At 42.0% G+C, this 23,180-nt stretch overlaps 1 protein-coding gene across 2 annotated transcripts in view; it reads left to right on the top strand.

Moving 5' to 3' along the window:
* The window catches only part of ABHD6 (abhydrolase domain containing 6, acylglycerol lipase), a 62,925-nt gene extending 40,751 nt beyond the window's left edge, over nucleotides 1-22,174 (top strand). For both annotated transcript variants that reach the window (XM_073592224.1, XM_073592225.1), the window contains exons 6-9: nucleotides 3,388-3,548; nucleotides 10,593-10,647; nucleotides 14,794-14,894; nucleotides 18,233-22,174. In XM_073592224.1, the coding sequence (XP_073448325.1) occupies nucleotides 3,388-3,548; nucleotides 10,593-10,647; nucleotides 14,794-14,894; nucleotides 18,233-18,409 (494 nt within the window). In that variant the 3' untranslated portion in view covers nucleotides 18,410-22,174. The remainder of the gene's footprint in view (nucleotides 1-3,387; nucleotides 3,549-10,592; nucleotides 10,648-14,793; nucleotides 14,895-18,232) is intronic.
* The last annotated feature ends 1,006 nt before the right edge of the window (nucleotides 22,175-23,180 follow it).

Raw genomic sequence — 23,180 nt, 5'->3', positions numbered from 1 at the left:
ACAAGGGATCACCAGGTGTCAGAATAAGTAGATGGTTAATACAAAGTAATGCCTGCTGATATCTGGCCTCAAAATCCTGTTAAAAAGTAATAGCCTGTGTAACATGGGTTGGAAAAGTAGAAGGAGACTGGTAGCTCGACGCGTTTCGTGGTTCACGACCACTCATCAGGAGCAGACATGTCATGTTTCTGGAATTTAAGAAAATAACATGGGTCAAAAGGATTGAAGTGGGTACATGAGGGCAGGTAATCCCCCAAAAGTAAAAGTACTCACGACAGGCATAGGTTGACGGTGAATGGCCAGCTGTGGCAAGCTGTCCGGAAATACTGCAACTGGGAGCTGAGGCGGGCATCCCCGCCGCGGCGACAAAAACAGGCACCCCCCGAGGAGATACAAAGCCACGAGGCACCCTGGAGATAAAAGTGGCAGATGAGTCATGGTGAAAGAGGGATTGAAGTGCAAGAAGGGCAGGTGAGGGAGGTGAAAGTGGGGGGAAGGGGGGTGAAGATCCGTGAAGAGGGAAGTGAAATTGGGTAAAAGTGAAGGGGAGAGAAGTGAGTGAGGCTGAGAAGAAGGCCAGCAAGTGAGGAAACAGCACACCTTGATTTCCGCACGGCTTGCCGCAGCTGGCCATTCACCATCAACCTATGCCTGTCGTGAGTACTTTTACTTTTGGGGGATTACCTGCCCTCATGTACCCACTTCAATCCTTTTGACCCATGTTATTATCTTAAATTCCAGAAACATGACATGTCTGCTCCTGATGAGTGGTCATGAACCATGAAACGCGTCAAGCTACCAGTCTCCTTCTACTTTTCCAACCCACGTTACACAGGCTATTACTTTTTAACAGGATTTTGAGGTCAGATATCAGGCAGGCATTACTTTGTATTAACCATCTACTTATTCTGACACCTGGTGATCCCTTGTTTTTACGTAGTAATATTGCTCATACCCATGTTATTACTTAGTTTATCTGCTATACCCTTGATAACAATGCTAATGATCCCTATGTTGATCTTTAGTTATCAATGCTAACATTTTACCAAGTGTAAATTTTGACATGTTTTGATACCATTGTTTGTATGAATATGCAATAAAACTTATTGACCCACCGTTATGTGTCGGCTTGCAAACCATTGGCTTCATTTAAAGTCCCACTCCCTCCTTCCTTACTCGCTTGCTATTGCTTGTGGGTTTTTATATTATATTGTAGTCATAGGGATGGAAATGTGCGACCTTACCCGGCGCAATTTCAATTAAAGTCCCATTATTCCCCCTCCCCTTTGTTGTTCAGCAATAGAAACTGACAGGTGCTCTAATCCCTTTCCACTCTATTAAAAACTCAAAAAAGGTTAGCTTTTAGTTATACTTTAATCATGTTTCATTATGTACGTTATCAATTGGAATTTGGGATTTACACCTACCTCATAGGCACATCTTACTAACAGAAAAAGCATACTCAGTATAAGTGGCTTCACAGACACAGCTGCTGCTCCCAATTTGAGATATATGTGGGTGCAGGTGTATGTCTCCGAACGCAGACAGTGTAAGTTCAGGGACCTGCACCCACACAGATGTCAAATTGGTAGCAGTGGCCTTGTCCGTGCAGGTGCTGCGTCCCAATAGACATGAACAGGACTGCCTGCGCACAGTTGCACGGAACACCTATGCATCCCGTGTGAGCAAACATGACCCTCACATGGTTGTATGCTTAAATACGCCCATGTGAACAAGACCTTAGTGTGTGTTAGAATCTTTATATTTGAAAATAAGCTACAGAATGCTTAGAAGCGTGAGGTGTGGACTGGGAAGAGACAATTTTTTTTTTTTTTTTTTTTGTAAACTGGCTAAAGTTCAGCTTTAGCAGGTTTTTAATGAATGCATTAAAGGTAGATATTTTATATCTACCTGTAAATCTCGTTTAAAGGTAATAAATTATTAAAGTCTTTAAAGTGACCCTTCAGCACAGGACTACTTGTATAGAATTATATACCTGCTAAAACAAGGGTCACTAAACTTACCTTTCTGGTGGCCCATTTGTTAAAACGCTGCCTGTTCCAGGAGTGTGAAATACCTGACCCCCAGCCGCATGCTGTGTATTTCCCACTGGTTTATATGTCATTACAGAACGTATGAGTTGGCAGGAAGAACCACAGCTTGCAGGAAAACAGGTATTTAACCCATCTGACTGGTTGAATACTTGCAGTGGCAAGTCAGCAGCTCAGAAGCTAAGTTTCAACAAATGAGCTGATTTCTTAAAGCAGGTATGTAATTGTGTACAAGTGACTTTGTGCTGATGGGATCACTTTAAAAGAGAAGTATTTGTATTAAAAAAAATAAACATACATACTCACCTAGGTGGATGCAGTAGCGGTCTGATGCTGCATCTGTCCCCCGTCACCTCTAAGGCTGAGAACCGAGCAATCAAAGACTGCTGATCATTCAGTTCTCAGACTTTGATGAGCAGTCAGTCACTGGCTCTCTGCTCTGCCCTCCAGCTCTTAATGGAGTGCTGGGCTGTGGAGGGGCAGAAGTGGCTGGCTCAGGCTCTCATCAGGTCACTGAGAAACTGAGCCAGCTGCCAGTCCAGGCATCTGGGTGAATCCCAAGATTAAAGTCAGCATCTCGCCAGAGATCCTGGATCCCAACGTTAAAGTTGGGATCTCTCCAGAGCCTGGACCAGCTGAGTGATTTCAGCCGTCAGTGGACTTTATCACACTGTTGGCTGAATACAGGTCACCGAAGTGCAGAACAGAGTGCACTCTTGTAACTCACAGGAAAATTATGGTCAAAAGAGCTTTGGCCCTACTTCTCCTTTAACCCCCAAGTAAGCCTATATTAGTCATATTAATGCAACCCTGATGGGTTTACTTCCTCTTTGTTTCATTGCAAAGGTAAAGCATAATGGGCTACTATGCATCGCATAGTAGCCCATTATGTGTCACTTACCTGACACAGGAGCCTGCGATTGTCACCGCTGTCCCCTCTGCTATGGAGCGTCCATCTTCTTACCGGGTATTGTGGCTCCGGCGCTGTGATTGGCCAGAGCCGCGATGACGTCACTCCCGCGCATGCGCACGGGAGCCGCCACTAACGGCATGAAAAGTCAATCAATAGATTGACTTCTCATGAACGAGAACTGCCATGCATGGTTCAAAATTTGTTCCGTTCCTGCTGAACTAGCCCAATTTTGATCCCTGTATAGCCAGCTTAAGGTGGCATCAGATTGTAATGTGTATTGTCAACTTTAAAAATATGTCTTGAAACATTAACTGTGAATGTTAAAAAAAAGTATTCACCATTGTCTGTCTTTTTTTTTTTTTTTTTTTTTTTTTTTTAATTCACAAATCCTCTTTTATTTGTCTTTTCCTCCTCAACCATTAGGTTTACAGTATCCGACTGAAAGCAAATTTGTGAAACAGCTACAGGGCTTAAAAGAATCTGGAGAAGAAAATCCAAGAATCCCCCTCGTTCCATCCACTGCAGAAGAAATGGAGCAGATGATGAAACTCTGCTCATATGTCCGCTTTAAGATTCCACAGCAGGTAGGTGGTGCTGACTACACAGAACATTTTCACGCTAAACAGACGGATCTGTGGAATAAGCAAACATTGTCTATTGTCTGTGATCGGACCTACTGGGTCCCTTCCACAGCTCTTCTCTCTGCACATGTACAGCACAGTAATGATGAAACTACTACTTTGATAAGGTAATAATTGAGATTGCAAAAGCATTTGGGGCAGACAAGGTGCATTTTTTAAAATTCTTTATGGCTGAATCTGATTGTTTTTGCCTTTGCTGACACCTATTTTCCCACTCATCAATATTCTAAAGAAAAGTTTAAATTAAAAAGTTTAAACTGTTTTCATTACATACCTTAAAGTACAGCCAAAGCTCGTTTGCTGCAGTCCTGTGACCTGTTTTCAGCAGACAGCGGGCTAAAGGCGGCTGTCGGCTGACGTGACAACGCCGGCCCAGGCTCGGGAAAGATTGCGACCATATGGTCGGAATCCGTTTACATGCCTGGACTGCCACCCACCCCCTCCACAGCCCAGTGCTCCAGTGGACACGAGGGGGACAGAGCAGACAGCAGTGACTGACAGTAACCAGCTCTTTGTTTAGGGAGCTCTGGGAACCGAGCGATTGGCGGTCTTTGATCACTCGGATCTCAGCCTTAGAGCTAGCGGGGGACAGATGCAGCATCAGACCGTTGCTGCCTCCGCCCAGGTAAGTATGATTCTAAAAAAAAAATATTCCTATGCTTCAGCCAGGAAATGAAGCGGGCTTTATCTGACTTGCTTTACCTTCTAGTTCACATGTGAGACGTTTGCAGTGTGCAGTGAAATGAGAGTAGGTAATTTTAGGACGGGAGAAATTGTTTACAACAAGTACATAAATCTGAAATATTTTGTTGAGTGGAGGCATGTCAAAATTGGAAAAGATGTCTCTCTCTTTTGAATTCCCCTAATAGATTCTGCAACAAGAACTTTATGTATTGCCCCAGAGACAGTAATTGGATTGAACCGTCCCTCTACAAATGCCTTTTTCCTGCTTTGAATCTGATTAGTTGCTCTACAAACATTGCAGACACATTGATAAATGACACTAAACACAGCGCGCCCCGTGGCAAGAAAGTTTTGTAAGCATTTTTTTTCTGGCAGTCCGGGAAAGGCTGTTGTTTGTTAGATTTGTCCACATGATGTTTATCTCAGATCTGCTGATGATAAAAGTCACTCTCTCTTATTATGGGTATCCCGAGCTAATGTGCATTTCATAATACAGCATAATCTGAGCTATTTTCAGCCTTGTCTGCACAGATGGTGGTGGGTAGCGGGGACTGACAGTGAAAACCATGTGTGCAGCTAGTGCCTCCGCCATAATACCGACCTTTGGTCTATTTGAATGGAAAGGACGCACGCTGCAACTAGGTTATCTGGTCATTTCCTTATCCAGAACTTTCCTGTATGGGAAATTCCCTTAGGAAATATAGACAATACACCTGTACATTTAACGGACCATTCCACTGTGATATTTTAGTTAGGGGTGGAGCTCAATAAGCCACTCTTTTCTAATATGTCATGGATACTCCAACAGTGAGAACTTCCTGCCATAATGTCTATTTTAAAGTGTTAGTTCACTTTTACAGAAAAAATGTAAAGGTGAATTGAACTAACACTGTACACCCTCCCCAATTACCCAGCCCCGCAGTACTTACCTCTGGCGATCCTGAGCTGTCAGCACCTCCACTGCCAGTCAAGCGGTCTTCTGTAGATTTGAAATCCCTGCTCTTCACCTTCTTCTCTGTGTAAAATCTGGTTCAGCTGTGCATGGTAGCCAATCACCTTCTAACTTCGGCTTGTTTAATTAAGCTTTGACAAAAAAAAAAAAAAAACCTGGTTTCTAAGCAGAGCTGCACCAGATTTTGCAATCTCCAGTTTTAGTAAATCAATCCCAGTGAATCTCTGTGGTCCATCCCAGAAGTGCTGCACAGAGAAGAGAGAGAAGAGTGGGGATTTCAAATCTACACTCCGCTGGACCAGCTGCAGGGGCGCTGACAGTTTAGGAACGCCAGTGGTAAGTACAGCAGGGACCAGGGAGGTGGGAAGGGTGTACAGTGTTCACCTTTTTTCATTTTTTCCGTAAAGGTGAACTAACCCTTTGAAGCAGTGGTCATCAACCCTGTCCTCAGGGCCCACTAACAGGCCAGGTTTGCAAGATAACTGAAATACATCATAGGTGATATCATTTGCTGCTCAGTGATTACAGTATTCTAGTCTGCATCTCCCCAAGATAATACATAAAACCTGGCCTGTTAGTGGGCCCTGAGGACAGGGTTGAGGACCACTGCTTTAAAGGACAAAACCACACAAGGGGTATTTTATCAGCTGATGCCTGATGGGCCGCCCTTTTCTTATATGTTTTGAATACTACAACAGTGAGGCCTCCCTGCCATATTTCCCAACTCTTTATATTTCAGTCCAGAAGTTTAGTTGCTCACTTGTAGCTGCTTGCTTTAATTTGGAGATAAGTTATAACCCTGAATTCTGGCATTTCTAGGGGATACCTCCGAATTTTTCACTAATGCCTGGTGCAGGGATCATCTGTGAGGACACAAAGTACTGACTTTTTTTTTAATAAAAGGAACGTTGAATCATTTCAAAACCATCTGCTTAAAAACAGGACTTTTATTTTGCAGGTACATAGCTAGCACAGATAACAAAAAATGTTCCCCTGTCCACCAATGGGCATTTCCTGTGATTTACAGGTTTACTCAGGGTAGTTGGATACTACATCCCCCATTTTAAAACACTAGAGGAGTATGTTTAGTGTAATTCTCTAATTAATCCTATCACAAGCATAAATACAAATACACTGCTGCTGGCTTTCATGTCCTGTGCTGAGTGTCTACGTTCCTTGCTGCTTAGTGAACACAGGTTACTCCTGTCATTTTATTGAAATGAATGCGTGTGTGTGTGTATGTATGTATGTATGTATGTGTGTGTGTGTGTGTGTGTATATATATATATATATATATATATATATATATATATATATATATATATATATATATATATATATATATAATGTGTGTGTATATATATATATATATATATATATATATATGTATGTGTGTGTGTGTGTATGTATATATATATATATATATATATATATATATATATATATATATATATACACATACGTGTGTGTGTATAAAATTATTGCATAGAAATATATACATTCATATGATGATTTATCGCCCAGCCGATAGTGCTTTAGGCTTCTTTTAACGTCTACCTATCTGTTCTTAGCTGCTCTGCTGAAGCCTGTTACAGCGCTTAATAGCTCAACTTCCAATTTATACACACAAACCACTTCTAATGCCCCTTCCTCCTTCTGTGCTCAAATGGGGCCCTACTGAGTTTCCATCGGAGAGGGAGTTTGAAAGCTGTGCTCTCATTTTATAAGCTCCATTATGCTTTGTGAATTATATGCTTGGTCTTCATACCATAGTTAGTGCTAGTGCAAAATAAAGATTTTATACTAATAGCTAAAGAAAAGTTTCCCTTTAATCAGCAACAGAATCTGGTCCTAATTGGCTTTCAGTAACAAATAAATACATTTTTTAAAGCATGAAACCTCAATTACATTATCTGTAGCCCTCAGAAAATAACCTTAATTGTTGTGAGATAAAAAGAGAATATTTTCATAAAATGAATCCTGCTGAGGAAATGCAAAGATCACAGGATAATAAGATGTATTGCTGCGCCAAGTGTGTTAGATATATCCACCAATTATAGGAAGATGATATCAGATCTACAGAAAGAGAGTGAAATAAAAGAGAAGGATTTTGTTTCAAGACTAGCATTCCAGCAATTACAGAGTTATTTTACTGTACAAAATGCCTTGTATCAAGTATTTAGAAGGGACAGACCTTTCTGGTAAACATAAATGTTTTACTGTATACTACATCCCGTTTATCAGATACTAGGAGTTTTTATTATGGTAGGTTAGACCAGTGGTTCTTAAAGGGGAACTCCAGTCATACCCTAACTAAGCCTAAATCTACTTCCACCCCCATTCTAAGACTATTCTGTCCACGCTATAAAAAAAAGAATGCCTATACTTACCTATTCTGAAGCCCCTCTGGTCCGGTTGCAGGACCAGCTTTCCAGCTTTAGTGTAGAGGAGGGACAACCAACAGCAGCTGCCCTATAGCAACCCTATGGGTGACCTCATTGCACAGGCTCTGCAGTTGTTGTTGCTGCCTCTCCTCTACACTGAAGCTGGCACTACAAGCTGATCATGTGACTGGACCAGAATAGGTAAGCATAGACATTTTTTCCTTTACAGGGTAGAATGCCACTTTAACCTTTTTGAGTCCAAGGCCCAGTAAATTTATCCCAAACTGTCCAAGTCCCAAAAGTAAAAAATGAGGTTTATACTCACACAATAAAAGTATGAGAATGATAAACGTATTAAAATTCAAGAAGGCTCAGTCTGGTTGGATCTGGGAGTCACTGTGGAACAGGTGGGGGTCCTGGAGTGGATTAGGGGACTCTTCAGCAGATATTGTGGCCCTGTTGGGTATGAGGTTTCTAAAGGAAGCTGGAGAGCACTGTGGCACACTGTTGGAGTTTGGGGGCTCTGTGGAGGACTGGAGCCTCTACAGTAGGCTGGGGGCACTGTGGGAGACTGGGTGGCACTGTGGGAGGTTGGGGGGACACTGTGAAGGCTGAGGGCTCTCATTGGGCCTAGGGGCACTGTGGGCAATTATGGGAGATTGGGGGACACTATGGAAGCATTGTGGGAGGTTAAGGGATCTGACGCTGGCAGGAGGCCTGTGAGAAGGAAGGTCTTGGCTTAGCAGTGGGCCACGGCCATGGCTTGGTGATTTAGAACTACTGGGTTAGACAGTACATGAGAAGTACATTGAAAAAAAATGATTGAAGGGATTGGTAGTTTCCATATGTGGTACTTTAATTACAGATACAGTTGTTTTGGCAAGGAAGCATTGACAATCCATGCAAACATTTCACGTTAAATTTTTGCACAAATAAACTGTACTTTTCTTGTCACTATATATTTGGCACTGGTGCTTACAGTATGGTGCATATGATTTTACCCCAAACCTCATTGTGACCTATAATCTCCAATAATCACCCTAACCTAACTTATTGTCAATCAAAGTTATAAACCTTTACCTTATCCCTAATTCAATTTTGCCACAAATCCTAATCTTTTGGAGGGTTTATATTGTGGAAAGTGTGCACGAAAACAATAATCTTTTTCCTAGGGCTAACTTACCTTTCCTTGTTTCTTGTGGAGGTGGCCGTTGGCTGTGGAACAGGGCTTTGTTTCCTGCTGTCTTGATAACTTTGATCTGATGACTAGTAGGGATGGGGGAATGATCAAGAAACAGCAGGAAAGTTGGAGAAAGCACAGATCAGCAGAACGAAGAAAGCAGGGAGATCCTTGCTCTGCAGATCCTCAGATACAGCTTCCTCTCCAGCAAGGCATCAAATGAACAATGAGAGAGCAGTAGTGACATCACCAATCTATATTCAAATATCATTACAAGATCAGTCATTAGAGGCAGATGTGTTGTAAATGTTAGTGTTGCGCTGCTCAAAGGATATTCTTTATATAATTTCACACATGTGCAACAATGAGGCTGTAGATCTAGCAGTGCCACTGCCTAGGCACAGTCAAATGTCAGGAAGGGCACTATTTTGCAGGAGGAATTAAAGGAAAGGTAGAGATATCAGATTACTGTTTAGGCATAATTACCCTTTTGCTATAAAATGGCAAATCTTACATTTTTGACTGCAGACCCACTTTAAAATGAAACCCTTTTGAGAAACAACAAAGCAATCAGCTCGGAGTCATTTACTTTTATTGCAATGATTTAGTGAACTTCTTTACAGGTTGTTGCCTATGTTTATTTCAAAGACTGAAGACAGGAAATTCCACATACTTAATTTAAGGCTTCTGTAGGACTAAGCAAACACTAAATCCAGTTTCTATGTTGTTCGCGAGCTTCAACGTAAATAAAAAGCTTCCTTTACCTTATCTAAAGCCGCGTACACACGAGCGGAATGTCCGACAGAGAAAATCTGATGGAAGCTTTTAATCGTCTATGCCGATCATGTGTATGCCTCCATCGGACTTTTTTTTTTCGAACATTCTGACGGACCTAGAAATGGAACATGTTCTAAATATTTCCGACAGGACCAATTCCTATCGGGAAACCCGCTTGTCTGTATGCTGTTCCGACGGACCGAAAACGACGCATGCTCTGAAGCAAGTACGAGACGGAAGCTATTGGCTACTGGCTATTGCACGTCCTTTTTCTATTCCCGTCGTAAGTGTTGTACATCACCGCGTTCTGGACAGTCAGACTTTGGTGTGACCATGTGTAGGCAAGACCGCTTGAGCGGAATTCCGTCGGAGAAACCTTCGGAGTTTATTCCGACGGCAAAACCGGTCGTGTGTGCAGGGCATAACTGAGCCAAATCCTCCTTCATTTGTGTCTCACATGCTTCCCCTCCCAGACACTGCAGCTCTCATTGGGAGGGTTTCAGCTACATAGGCAGTGCTGTCAATCTAGAAAGTAATGGACAGGACTAGGTGTGCGTAGATGCTGATTGACAAGCTCATGAATCAGAACTGAAAATGCTACTACATGCCACTGCAGTGCAAGCTGACACAGCCTACATGAGAGAGGCAACTCTGATTTCAGGAGGAGTTCAGCTTTGTTGCCACACTATCACAGAAAGCTGCATTGGGTAACTTCACAGGTACACACATCAGGTATTTGTGGGTCCTTTCAAGTGGACTGAGAGAAAACTGTAAGTGCAGATGCACATATAATTAAATGCTGTAGTGCATATTTTAATGGGAGGCCATAGTTCATCCACAAGGAAGTGCTATGGAAGTGTCTGTCTGCTACATTTATAGCCTCAGTGTTGAATGTGAAGAAAATGCAGAGAAAAGCTATGAAACCAGTCTGTACTTAATTAATTAATTCTATGTTGAATAAGTAACATATCTTTAATGTTTAATCCACTTTTAAACATGTTTATTTCTAGGTGCTACAGGGACTCGTGGATGTTCGTATTCCTCATAATGAATTTTACAGAACATGTAAGTGACAGTCCATCTGCTGTAAAAGATTAGAAAATGACTATTCACTAAGTTCACAGTTCGCAGCAGTCTGGACATTGGATTGTGTTTCAGAGGGCAGTAGAACAGGCAATCCGGCAATCAGGAGGCAATACTGCATGGAACTAACACCAAGCATTTGACTCCTGGTTGCAGCGCAAACCTATTGACTTTAATGGGTAAGTATGAGAGGGGGTGCCACCTGTCAACTAGGCAAGCCGAGTTAAATGATGTGTACGATCCCCCCTGGCTGCCTTATTAGATTTTGGATGGGAGAGCGTAAAAATGCATCAGAAATGCCCATATTAACTGCCTTGAAGTAACTTGAAGAAGGCCTAAGGACATTGCTGGCTTTAAAAGAGAACATAACAAGGCAGAGAGCAGAAAATAAACTGACCGAGATTTGACCCATCCTATTCTATCCAAAACTAAAAAAGAAAACAGAAATGTTGTGGCTGAACATATACTTTAATAAATAGGCCCTAAAGCGTTAAATCTTTTATCACATCTTTCTCTTCTCTTCTGACCCATCTACATTCCGAAGTACGATGAATTATAGATAACAGAGTTTGGCAAAAAATTGAGTTAGCATCTGATTTAATTTGCATGTTATAAAGTGTAGTTTAAAAAACTGCACTGAAACAAATCTTCTTTTTTTGGGGGGGGGGGGGGATTTTGGTTTGCAATATATTGCAAAAGTGATAGAACACCTGTCTGTTTTTTCCATCTCCACGGGCGGGATTTACCCTGTCTATTGGTTCTGATTATTGTCACCGAGACTAAAACTGATGGCAAATCCATGGTAATCTTCCACTGGGTAAACCTGTTCTGTTGACAGCTGTCTCATAGGGAATACCCCTGAGAGAACTTACAGAGGACCCCCTCCTCGCCCCACCCCCCGGTCCTGCTGACCTGGACCTTGGCAATCTCTCGTTTTGAGCCCTGAAATGTCCGCCTCAGGAGTCCGGGGCTTAGATATCCCCTCAGCTGAACGTCCAAAACGTACCTTGTCAAGAGGGACGTTTCAGAGCATTGTAATTGGTCAGCACCATCACATGGGCAGCACCGACCAATCAGAAGCCGCATAGCCCGTCCTGTCAGCTGGGAAGAATACGCGTGGATGCCAAGGGGATTTCTAAGCCCCGGACTCCTGATACGGATATACCGGGGCTCAGAACGGGAGATTGCCGCGGTCCAGGTCAGTGGGACCGGGGTGGCGAGGAGGGGGTCCTGTGTAAGTTCACCTTACAGATTTTTCTGTAAAGGTGACCTTACCCTTTAAAGTGGGACTTCATTCTCTCAATCATATTTTAATATTTATTATTATTTGACTATTATTTCTCATCAAAATAAAGCATGGGAACATGGATATATGGAGGAGTTTGCTTTGAATATTAAAATAAATTAGTGTTTTTGGTGCCCAGATGCAGTGTAGTTCTGCTTTAAGGGAAATCTCTCTGACAGAACAGGGAAAAAACTTACAGGTTGTAACCTTTCTCTACTTCAGTGTTTCTCAACTCCAGTCCTCAAGTCCCCCAACAGGTCATGTTTGCAGGCCCACAATTATTTTGCACAGGTGATTTGATCAGTTTCACTGCCTTAGTAATTACCACAGCTGTTTCATCTGAGGGAAATCCTGAAAACATGACCTGTTGGAGGTACTTGAGGACTGGATTTGAGAAACATTGCCCTACTCTATCCAAAACAAAAAAAGGGTTTTGGTTTACATGCACTTTAATTCTGGTGCGATTCAGTATCAAAAATATTAGACATAGGACATACTAACCCTGCACTTTAGGAGTCCAGAGTAAAGGTTTTTATTTTTATCTGGACACATTTTTTAACATGAAGTTTAAAAGCGTTACACAACTCAACAATAAAGGACAATGCATGTCAGATACTGTAAATATGCTTCATGTAAGAATTCTATGTGCCATTTCTTTCCAAACTACATAGGTGGGAGATACCTGAGTATGTGGCAAATTATTATCCTCATCAAGTGCCGCCTTAGATGCTGAGCCTTGAATGGCTCAATACACTGGCGTGCTTATTTCTTCCCCTCCCATCTGGAGAGCTTTTGAAGGCCAGACTGATTGTGGTTTGGAAGCCATATGCATTTCATCCATTGCTTGCTTGTTTGAGGTGATAGAGCTGCTGCTATCACCTATATGAGCTATCAGCTCTTATGCATGGTGTATAACTTGTATATTCTGCCTTAAATTATTTTTTTCTTACCAAAATGTAAGTTCTTTTAAAGTTAGCCAAGCCATCATATTTTGAAAGACCCTTTTACATGTTTAACTTGCTGGCAACTAGGTAAAATTGATCATTTTTTTTATTCTTTAAAAAGCCCCAAACTTATTTATCGTGGCGTGCTTTGATTGTAAGAAGGCAGACGATGGTGCAGATTTGGTTTCCCTTTGATGCTTGCCCAGCATATGTGCCACCAAGAAGACAGCTAGGAAGCATGTGGCAAGATGTGAATCTTGTTTCTTACCAGCCTGGATAAGTGTGTCTGAAATGTTATTCCTATTAAGCTCACCATACATGTTAGAATATGATCATGCTATCTTTGCACAATTTGCTTTAGCTACTAAAACTGTAATATGAGGACTTGCCTAAATAATCCAATCAGGCCGATCCTTGCACTGCATGTTTGTTCGTAGATCTAAAGAGATTGTTCAATTAAACTGAACAAGTGTTGTGAGCTTTGGACATGTCTACTCATGTGAACAATTCACACAAGGCTTTCTGAGTGATACTTGACCGTTGTACCATTGAGCTATGTGTGTCTTTAACCACTTCAATACCAGGCACTTCCCCCCCTTCCTGCCCAGGCCAATTTTCAGCTTTCATCGCTGTCCCATTTTAAATAACAATTGCGTGGTCATGCAACACTGCGCCCAAACAAAAATGTTATCATTTTGTTCCCACAAATAGAGCTTTCTTTTGGTGGTATTTGATCACCACTGGGTTTTTTTAGTTTTTGTTAAACAAATGAAAAAAGACTGAAAATGTAAAAAGAAAAAAAAGTTTTTTGTAAATAAGTAAGTTTTCTCCTTCAGTGATGGACACTGATGATGCTGCACTGAAGGGCACTGATGAGGTGGCACTGATGATGAGGCACTAATATGCAGCACTGATAGGCGGCACTGATGGGCATTGATAGGCAGCACTGATGGGCACTCATAGGTGGAACTGGTGGGCACTCATAGGTGGCACTGATGGGCACCGATGGGCACTTATAGGTGGCACCGATGGGCACTTATAGGTGGCACTGATGGGTGGCACAGTTGGGCACTGATAGATGGCACTGATAGACAGCACTGATGAGGAGGCACTGGCAGGCATTACCGATGGGCACTGATTTTGCAAATTATTTGTAGAGTTACTTTAAAGTTAACCAAGGCATATTGACCGTACTAAATGTGGTTAGGTCATCTAGATTTTAATGATGAAGGTTTAAATGGCCTCAGGTCATGATAGGGTTAGGAAGCTCTTAAGCTGGCCATGCACTGTACACAATTCGTCCTGTTCCCATGGAGCTGGCTAAAATTCACTCAGTGAGTGGCCCAGTGGTCGCACATCCCGCACAACATCGCTTGAAAAATCGAAGGGCCCAGGCAGAACATTGTCAGCAAAACGGGGACTACATCTTATCAGATAATGCAGATTTCTCCATCCGCACTGTATAGAGTGGATGGACGACTCTGTTCGCTTTTTCTAATAGTGTATGGCCAGCTTTTCTCTATGCCCCAAGTCATGGCTAAACTCAAGAACAAAAAATGTGATATATTGCAGTTTTGCAGCCCTTAAATGGGTGGGAGTGGTGGCTGCATACATTTATTTTTTTCTTTTCAGGTGAAGAACAAGAAAAATGTTAACTTTCTTATGTAAATTACTAATCCCATCACCCCAGCCAGGGACAGGTGGGTTATTTGCAGGATTACCAGGTGAAAATTGAAGAAAACAAATCCTGAAAAAGAAAACTAATGCAGCCATCACATCTAAGGCCTAGTAAGCTGCAAAATATTACATTTTTGTTTTTGGGGTTAGAATTGCTTTAAATGTGTGCATAGTGCGGCTGGGTTGATAATGGTGACATCTAACAAGCAATATTCTGTTCAGTGTTTTTAGATTTGGTTGCTGAGAAATCACGTCACATTCTGCAAGAAAACATGAACAAAATTACAGCTCCCACCCAGATTATCTGGGGCCGACAGGACCAGGTGGGTCTTTTTTTTTTTTTTTTTTTTTTTAATTTGTGATATGTATATGGTAGGAACATACAGTGCCTGCAAAAGTATTCACCCCATTTTTTGTGTTTTGTTGCCTCACAACCTGGACTTAACATGGATTGTTTGAGGATTTGCATCATTTAATTTATAGAACATTCCCACAACTTTGAAGATTTTTTTTTTTTTTTTCATTGTGAAGCAAACAACAAATAGGACAAAATAACAGAAAGTCTCTATGAGCTTGCCACATCTTACCACTGGGATTTTTGCCCATTCCTCCTTGCAAAACTGCTCCAGCGTCTTCAAGTTGGATGGTTTGCGCTTGTTAACAGCAAAATTTAAGTCTGACCACAGATTTTCTATTGGATTGAGGTCTGGGCTTTGACTAAGCCATTCCAACACATTGACATGTTTCCCCTTAAACCACTCAAGTGTTGCTTTAGCAGTGTGTTTGGGGTCATTGTCCTGCTGGAAGGTGAACCTCCGTCCTAGCCTCAAATCACACACAGAGTGGTACAGGATTTGCTCAAGAATATCCCTGTATTTAGCACCATCCATCTTTCCCTCAACTCTGACCAGTATCCCAGTCCCGACTGCTGAAAAACATCCGCACAGCATGATGCTGCCACCATCATGTTTCACTGTGGGGATGGTGTTCTTTGGGTGATGTATTGTGTTGGGTTTGCGCCAGACATAGCATTTTCTTTGATGACCAAAAAGTTAAATTTTAGTCTCATCAGACCAGAGCACCTTTCTCCATACATTTTAGGAGTCTGCCACATGCCTTTTCGCTAACTCAAAACGTGCAATTTTTGTTTTTTGCTGAAAGTAATGTCTTTCTTCTAGCCACTCTGCCATAAGCCCAACTCTATGGAGCGTACGGCTTATTGTCGTCCTATGTACAGATACTCCAGTCTCTGCTGTGGAACTCTGCAGCTCCTCCAGGGTTATCTTAGGTCTCTGTGCTGCCTCTCTGACTAATGCCCTCCTTGCCCGGTCCATGAGTTTTGGTGTGCGGCCGTCTCTTGGCAGGTTTGCTGTTGTGCCATGTTCTTTCCATTTGGTTATGATAGATTTGATGGTGCTCCTAGGGATCATCAAACATTTGGGTGTTGTTTTATAACCTAACCCTGACTTGTACTTCTCAACAACATTGTCCCTTACTTGTTTGGAGAGTTCCTTGGTATTCATGGCAGTGTTTGGTTAGTGGTGCCTCTTGCTTAGGTGTTGCAGCCTCTGGGGGCTTTCAAAAAGGTGTGTATATGTAATGACAGATCATGTGACACTTAGATTGCACACAGGTGGACATCATTTCACTAATTATGTGACTTCTGAAGGTAATTGGTTGCACCAGAGCTTTTTATGGACTTCATAACAAAGGGGGTGAATACAAACGCGCATGCCAATTATCAGTTTTTTATTTCTGAAAAATAGTTTAATGTATATATTTTTCTAATTTTACTTTACCAACTTATACTATTGTGTTCTGATCCATCACATATAATTCAGATTACAAAACCATTGAACTAAAGGCTGTAATGTAACAAAATAGGCAAAAAGCCAAGAGGGGTGAATACTTTTGCAAGGCACTGTAGTTAAAGCATTTGTTACCCCAACATTTCAAATTCCTGATATGTGCCTGCTGTACCGTGTACTTGTATGAAAAAGATTCCTGTTCTCTTTGTATTGCTTCCTTTATGTGAAATCCCTGGTGATCCTGCTAGTCCACTTGCTTTCCTAATAAAAGCTGACCATAATAAGCAGGAGAGTACACCATGGTCAGTTCTATATTTGTGCTGGGAACTGTGTACTCTCCTCCAATGATCAGACTTGTCCTGACACGCCCCCACTGCACAGGGAAGCTCAGTGTGATGCTGCTTCTCCTCCCTTAGCTCTTAGGCAGCTGAGAACAGAAGGAATGTGATCACTTATTAAAAAAAGGGGGAAAAGGTATTTATAATGTTTTTTTTTATATATCTATACAAAACCTGTTTTGCATTTCATTTCTACTTTAAACTGAATGGGTTGTTTTACAAGGTAATCGTTTACAATTACTTTAAAGTGGATATAAACCCTCTCCTATACCCAGTGAAGTGAACAGCCTCAGATGATACACAGATAAAACAAATCTCCCTACAAAAACTAAGCTTTACTGCATGAAATAAGGGTATCATATTACTTATTTGCATATATTATTGCATGCAGTAGATAAAGTCCAATTTGTTAAAAAAATAATAATGATTATTCGGTAAAGTCCAATTCACAAATGGACCAGAGAGTAAAAAAGCATGTAATATTTACTACCAGGGTTTTGGTGGCGGAATCACATCAAGCATTTGTCAAAGAACAGCATGGGGGGTGCTCATGGGGACTGGGGTCTTCTCAAAATCTATACCAGACCCTTATCTGAGCATTCAGCCCGGCAAGTCAGGAAAGGAGAGGCGAGCAAGCATCCCAACCAGTGGTTGTGGGGGTCTGCGGGCAGGGGGCTTATTGGAATTTGGAAACTCCCTTTAAGAAGGGGGCCCCCAGATCCCGCTTCCCCCTCATGTGAATGAGTATAGGGTACATAGTACCCCTACCCATTCACCAAAAATGTGTCACATAGTAATAAATACACACACACAGTTCTTGACAATTCCTTTATTAAAAAATAGTGTTTCCCAATATAAATCCTTTGTCAATCATGCCACCCGCCGGACCCAAAAAAGAAAAGAAAACAAAGAAGCTCCCGTTGACAATAAAGGCTGGCTGCCTATTGCAGGTTTTACCATCTGACATTTCTTATATAGGTAAGGGGCGGGACCACCAGGTGGTCCCACCCTCTGTGACCTCACAGACTGGTGCATGCACTGCACTGCAATAGTATGAACTGTGCCTTGATTTTGGACCATCTATGCAGTTGGCGTGCAGTCAAAAAATGCAGCCAACTGCATCCCACTGTGTTAGGTGTGAATGGGCCCTAAAGCAGGGACCTCCAGACTTTTGGAACAATGGGCCAGCTTACTGTCCTTCAGGCTTTGAAGGGACCGGACTGTGGGCAGTGTGATTGGGGAGGGGGTTGCAGTAGGGGAATAATGCCTTGTATCAGTGGCAGGAATAGTGCTTCAAGGGCAGGATAAAGGCAAGCAAAGGGCCCCATCCAGCCCCCAAACACTTTTTAGAGACCACTGCTTTAAAGCACCCCACACTTGGTCGAAGTTCTTAAACTGGTGCATAAGCTAACCACTCTTTCCAATCTATGGGGTTCCCTGCATCCTTATTAGTCCTGCATTATTCTCAGCTCAAATGCATAAAACACTACCTGTGCTTGTTTTTCTGTGTTGCAGGTCCTGGATGTTTCTGGAGCAGAAGTCTTGTCCAATGCCATACCTGGAAGCCAGGTGGAGATCCTGGAGAACTGTGGCCACTCAGTAGTGATGGAGAGACCCCGAAAAACAGCCAAGCTCATGATGGACTTTTTATCTTCCCTGCAAACCACAGAGAACAATAAAAAACATGATTAACAATCAGGAAAGGCCTGGGACAACTCTGGTCCTCTCTGTACACCATACCACTCTGAGTTTCTCAGGGGATCTTGTAGAACTCTTAGGAAAGTAGTTTAGTCCCTTGTGAACACAAGACCAGGACTTCAATATCTGCGTGTAAAGTCCACATGCAGATCAGTTCCAATGTGTCAGTGGCTTACGATAATGCATGTGATGGACATGGATGATTAAGGTCTCTATGGTATGCTGATGGTGGTTTCCAAAGTCGACATGATCTGATAAACTGTAAAGCCTTCAATCGGGAACCAGTCACAAATCTGATGCACGGAAGGTCTTGACCCAACACTTTAAAACCACTATAGATGCAAGATGATCTTTTAAACCTGTTTATTATATGCAATGTACTGCTGTTGCAGAAATATTTGTTGATAGGGCCTCAAGGGTAGAAGATTTCCCTTTACTGTGATGCTGGTGAGTCATTGTGCAATGGAAGTAGCAGTCCTTCAAGCTGCTGAGATATACAAGTATGAGCACACTGCTTGGGATGTGTGCAATATGCTATGAGAATATTTTGGTACCGTGCCTTCAAAGCAGCATTGTGCAAACAGCACATTGCACCAATCAGCTTTGACACTATGCGCACTGTGATCTAAGGTATGCATGATGTAAACGATCAGAAGATTTGTACCACACATATGCTTCCATGAAATATCACACTCAGAGGAATACAAATAAATGTCCTTTAACTGATATGCAAATTTTCATGTTCACACCAGCCACAAAAGGACTGAACAGTTTTACAGAGTTGTATTTTAGTATTTGCCGCCGAGACTGGAGATCATGTTGATGTCTCATAATATGGATGTTATTTGTTCTGTAGATTAAACATTAAAATCAGATTTTCCTACCATGATGTCGGAATATTGGGGTAGATTTACTGAAGGCAAATAGGCTGTTCACATTGCAAAGAATACCTAATCACCTGCAAAGAAGATATAAAAAAAACAGTGTTTTACTTGCACATTATTGGATGATGAAAGTCAGCAGGGCTTCATCTGATTCCCTAAGCTCCGAGACAAATTCCCTTGCAGAGTGCAGCTTCCCTTGCAAAGTGAACAGTTTATTTGCCTTTAGTAAATAAACCCCATCAGGTCTGATTCATTAAGCTGCAGTGGCTTATAAAAAAAGCTAAAGTGGCCTCTCAGGTTATATTATGACGTGTCTGAAAGGTGAGTTTAGCACGCTTTTTAGAACTATGGGCAAAATAAAATAAAAATGCATATATGATGCAGTATGTCACTAGTATTAACACAGCAGTTTTATGTCTTTCTTAGTCCCCCGTGGTAACATTTTACAGTTTCTTTACTTCTTTTAACAGGCCAGGCTGTCCAGCAAAAGTGTCCATTAGGGTTAATTCAGACCTTCCTCTATCCTATGCTGCTTTTTGATGCATGTGCATTCATCGTTGACATGCGGGCAGGAGCGGGTACACGGATCCAAATGCACAGTGTCTGCATGCAGGTCCATGCATGCACTTCTTCCCGCATGTCAAGTTTTGAAATGCGACTGCGTCCATGCAGCCGCTGTGTCTGCATCCACTTCTATAGGCTTGGAAATGGATGCAGACACCGCAAAAAGTGCTGCAGCATGGAGGATGGGTCTCAGTGCCTGTCGGAATATACTCTTATAGAGGTTTGATCAAACCCTATAAAAAGGACAGGGGTGCTTTGCTTATTCATTTGATTTAGGAAGGGATTCATACTGTTGCACATAGTGCAGGGACGTTGATGCATGTGATCCTGTATGTTACGTGCGTTCCCTGCAGATAGTCTATTCATTATTGCACCACACCACACTGCACAGCAATGCGTAACCGTCCATTGTGGTACTCTGCAATGTACGTTCATTTTCACAGTGCATTGGGTTGCCATTAAGAATGAATGGCACCACAGTGCACCAATGCACACCAAATACACGTTGCAGTTATACACGCTCGCAGTGCAAGTGTATGAACCTTGCCTAAACCATTTTTCCAAAAGAAAAAAAAACTGTTGTAACCGCTTAAAGTGATATTAAAGTCTTGTTTTTTTAAATTAAAATATACCAAACATGTTATACTTAGGTGCTCTGTGTAATGGTTTTGTGCAGAGCAGCCCAGATCCTCCTCTTCTTGGGTCCCTCGCCGGTGCTCCTGACCCCTCCCTCCTGTCGAGTGCCCACCATAGCAAGCTATGTGGGCACCCGAGCCAAGCGTTGCTCTGTGTCTCCATTCAGACACGGAGCCCCGCCCCCTCTCTCCATTGGCTCACTGACTTTGGTCTCAGCCAATGAGGGGAGAGAGTCCCTGGAGAGCCAAGCCTCTTGTGCACCATGCTGGATTGCAATGGGGCTCGGGTAAGTATTAGGGGGAGCTGCTGCACACAGAAGGTTTTTTACCTTCATGTATAAAATGCACGAAGGTAAAAAACCTTAAGCCTTTACAACCACTTTAAAATTTAGAAGCTGGCCTCTTGTATTGTGTGTTAATAAGAAGAAACTTAGTGGTCTATTAAAAAAATCATTTGTTGGATGAAGGTCACACATTCATGCAGGCTGCCCAAATTTTGGCCAGCATGAGGAGGGAGAGTCCCGGACAGATGAGGCTCTCGTGCAACACTAGATCTACATGGGGCTCAGGTAAGTATTAGGTGGGCTGCTGCACACAGAAGGTTTTTTAAGATAAAAAACCTTCTACCTTTAGAACCACTTTTAAGGGAAATAGGTCATTTTGTCTAGGGGAGAGGAGAAACAGTTTTACTTAGAGGATCCTCTGATCCTCCAGCAGGCAGACATGGTGGAGTGTCCCTTGGTGTCCTCACGGCCAGAGCAGGGCTATGGATCCTGCTCTGCTCTTCCTAACATCGTGACTCTAGAACACTGGGGTACAGAAGCTGCGGGGACCAGTCCAGCTGCGGAAAGAAGCGGATGATCGCGTAGGTATATTTTCTTTCATTATTCTCCTAGACATAAACAAGCAATTAACCCCTGTAGTGTGGGCACAGCCCCACTGCAAGGGATAGTCTTTATTTTCATCAGGGTTCAGCATTAAAGTCAATGTAGGATTACATGGTTTGAGACCACCCTGTCCTCAGGGTGACAACACTGTATATGATTTAACTGCAGTGCAAACAGTGTTGTCCTATTACAGGAAGTGAAAATATAACAGATCTACTGCCAGAATCAACAAGTAATAAACTTGTTACGGGGGGACCCTGAAAAACAAAAACTGCTCCTAGTTTGCTAGTGACATGTTCATCATATATGTCATGTATTATGTCACACAGAGCTCAACTTTAACTACTTGATAGATCAGAGACAGTAACGATGGTCGATTCCCAGGTCCTCCGATGTCAACTGTATCCACCTGGGTTATCACTTAGAATGTTGGTAATGATGTAGGTTGGGGCTGTATATATTACTGCCTCTAGCAATAAAGATGACCTGCCACTTTCTAATATGTTATTCATCCATCAGTTTGATGAAAATAAAGACAATTTGAATGCAGTAAAGCACTGGGTGTTGGTGGAGGAGAGCTTTTCATTCGGTAGCAGGGTTAGATCGTTTTGATATTTATAATTTAAAGCCATCTTCAGAATGCAATACATTAATAACCACTAACAAGTTATTACCAGCCGCACAACAGCATAATTTAGGAGTGTGTCACAATTTCTGGTGACCGCCACCCTACATGAATGAATGTATCCTAGAACAATAAACTACCTTTTGCACTGAAAAGCAGAACAATGCTACCTGTCAATCTTATTTATGAATAGTGTAATTCTTATTGGAATGGTCAATGAGACTAAACACAAGACCCAACCAATTGCCTGCTATGTTAGTCCTGGCACTGTGTATGTTTTCCCACAATTGACGCTCAGTATAAGATTATGATCTCCCTTACAATGTTTGCCCAAATTTGTTTGATAACCAGCGGGTTGCTTAGTAACTAAGCACTTCTTACCATCAGAAATTGAACAGTAAGATATAAATACATCAATCATGCCATAGTAATTAACACTGACATCGGAAATAAACTTTCGGAATGCATTTTATATGCCAAGTAATTTCTTCCAATCTTCCTTCTAACCTCTCTTATCCCTCCTAACAAAGTCACATCCTCCAGTCCTCCTCTGTCTGGAATTAATGTGTTTAGTATCAAGGGACATACTTGACATGTTCCGTTTTGAGAAAACCCCACTATATGCTTGTTATGTGTTCCCATTCACACAGCATACCTAAAAAAAAAAATATATATATATATTTTTACCCTTTATATCAGCCTCATTCAACCAGGGTTCCTCCAGAGATTGTTAGGGGTTCCTTCAGTTATGGCTATTTGGCCTCCCATCTGATGGTGCCTTCCTAGATCCAGGTCCATCATCACTTGACCGAGCCAGGTACAATGACACCAATGATCTTTAAACCTGTCTGCAGGGGTGGCTTTCTAGCCACCACTGTAAGGGCCCACCAATATAAGAGGAATGTTTCTAATGACCCCCAATAGACTAACCTTAGCAGGGGTTCTCTGAGACATGACAATTATTTCAAGGGTTCATCTTTGAGTAAAAAAAGGTTGGAAAACCTTGTACTTCAGGAGAAGACTCATGGCAGACTGCAAGCATTTATGAACAATTTCAGAGTGACTCTGCCCTAAAGGGTCTATTTATTAAACATTTGTTGCGCAGATAGCATTGATTTTGACTGTAATTTCTGAAATAGATTGATTCCTATGATCGTCTTTTCCATCTAT

The sequence above is a fragment of the Aquarana catesbeiana genome, linkage group LG07, assembly GCF_042186555.1.
Source record: "Aquarana catesbeiana isolate 2022-GZ linkage group LG07, ASM4218655v1, whole genome shotgun sequence".
NCBI lineage: Eukaryota > Metazoa > Chordata > Amphibia > Anura > Ranidae > Aquarana > Aquarana catesbeiana.
Note: the sequence above shows the minus strand (reverse complement) of the source record. Positions and strands in the feature narration are given on the sequence as shown.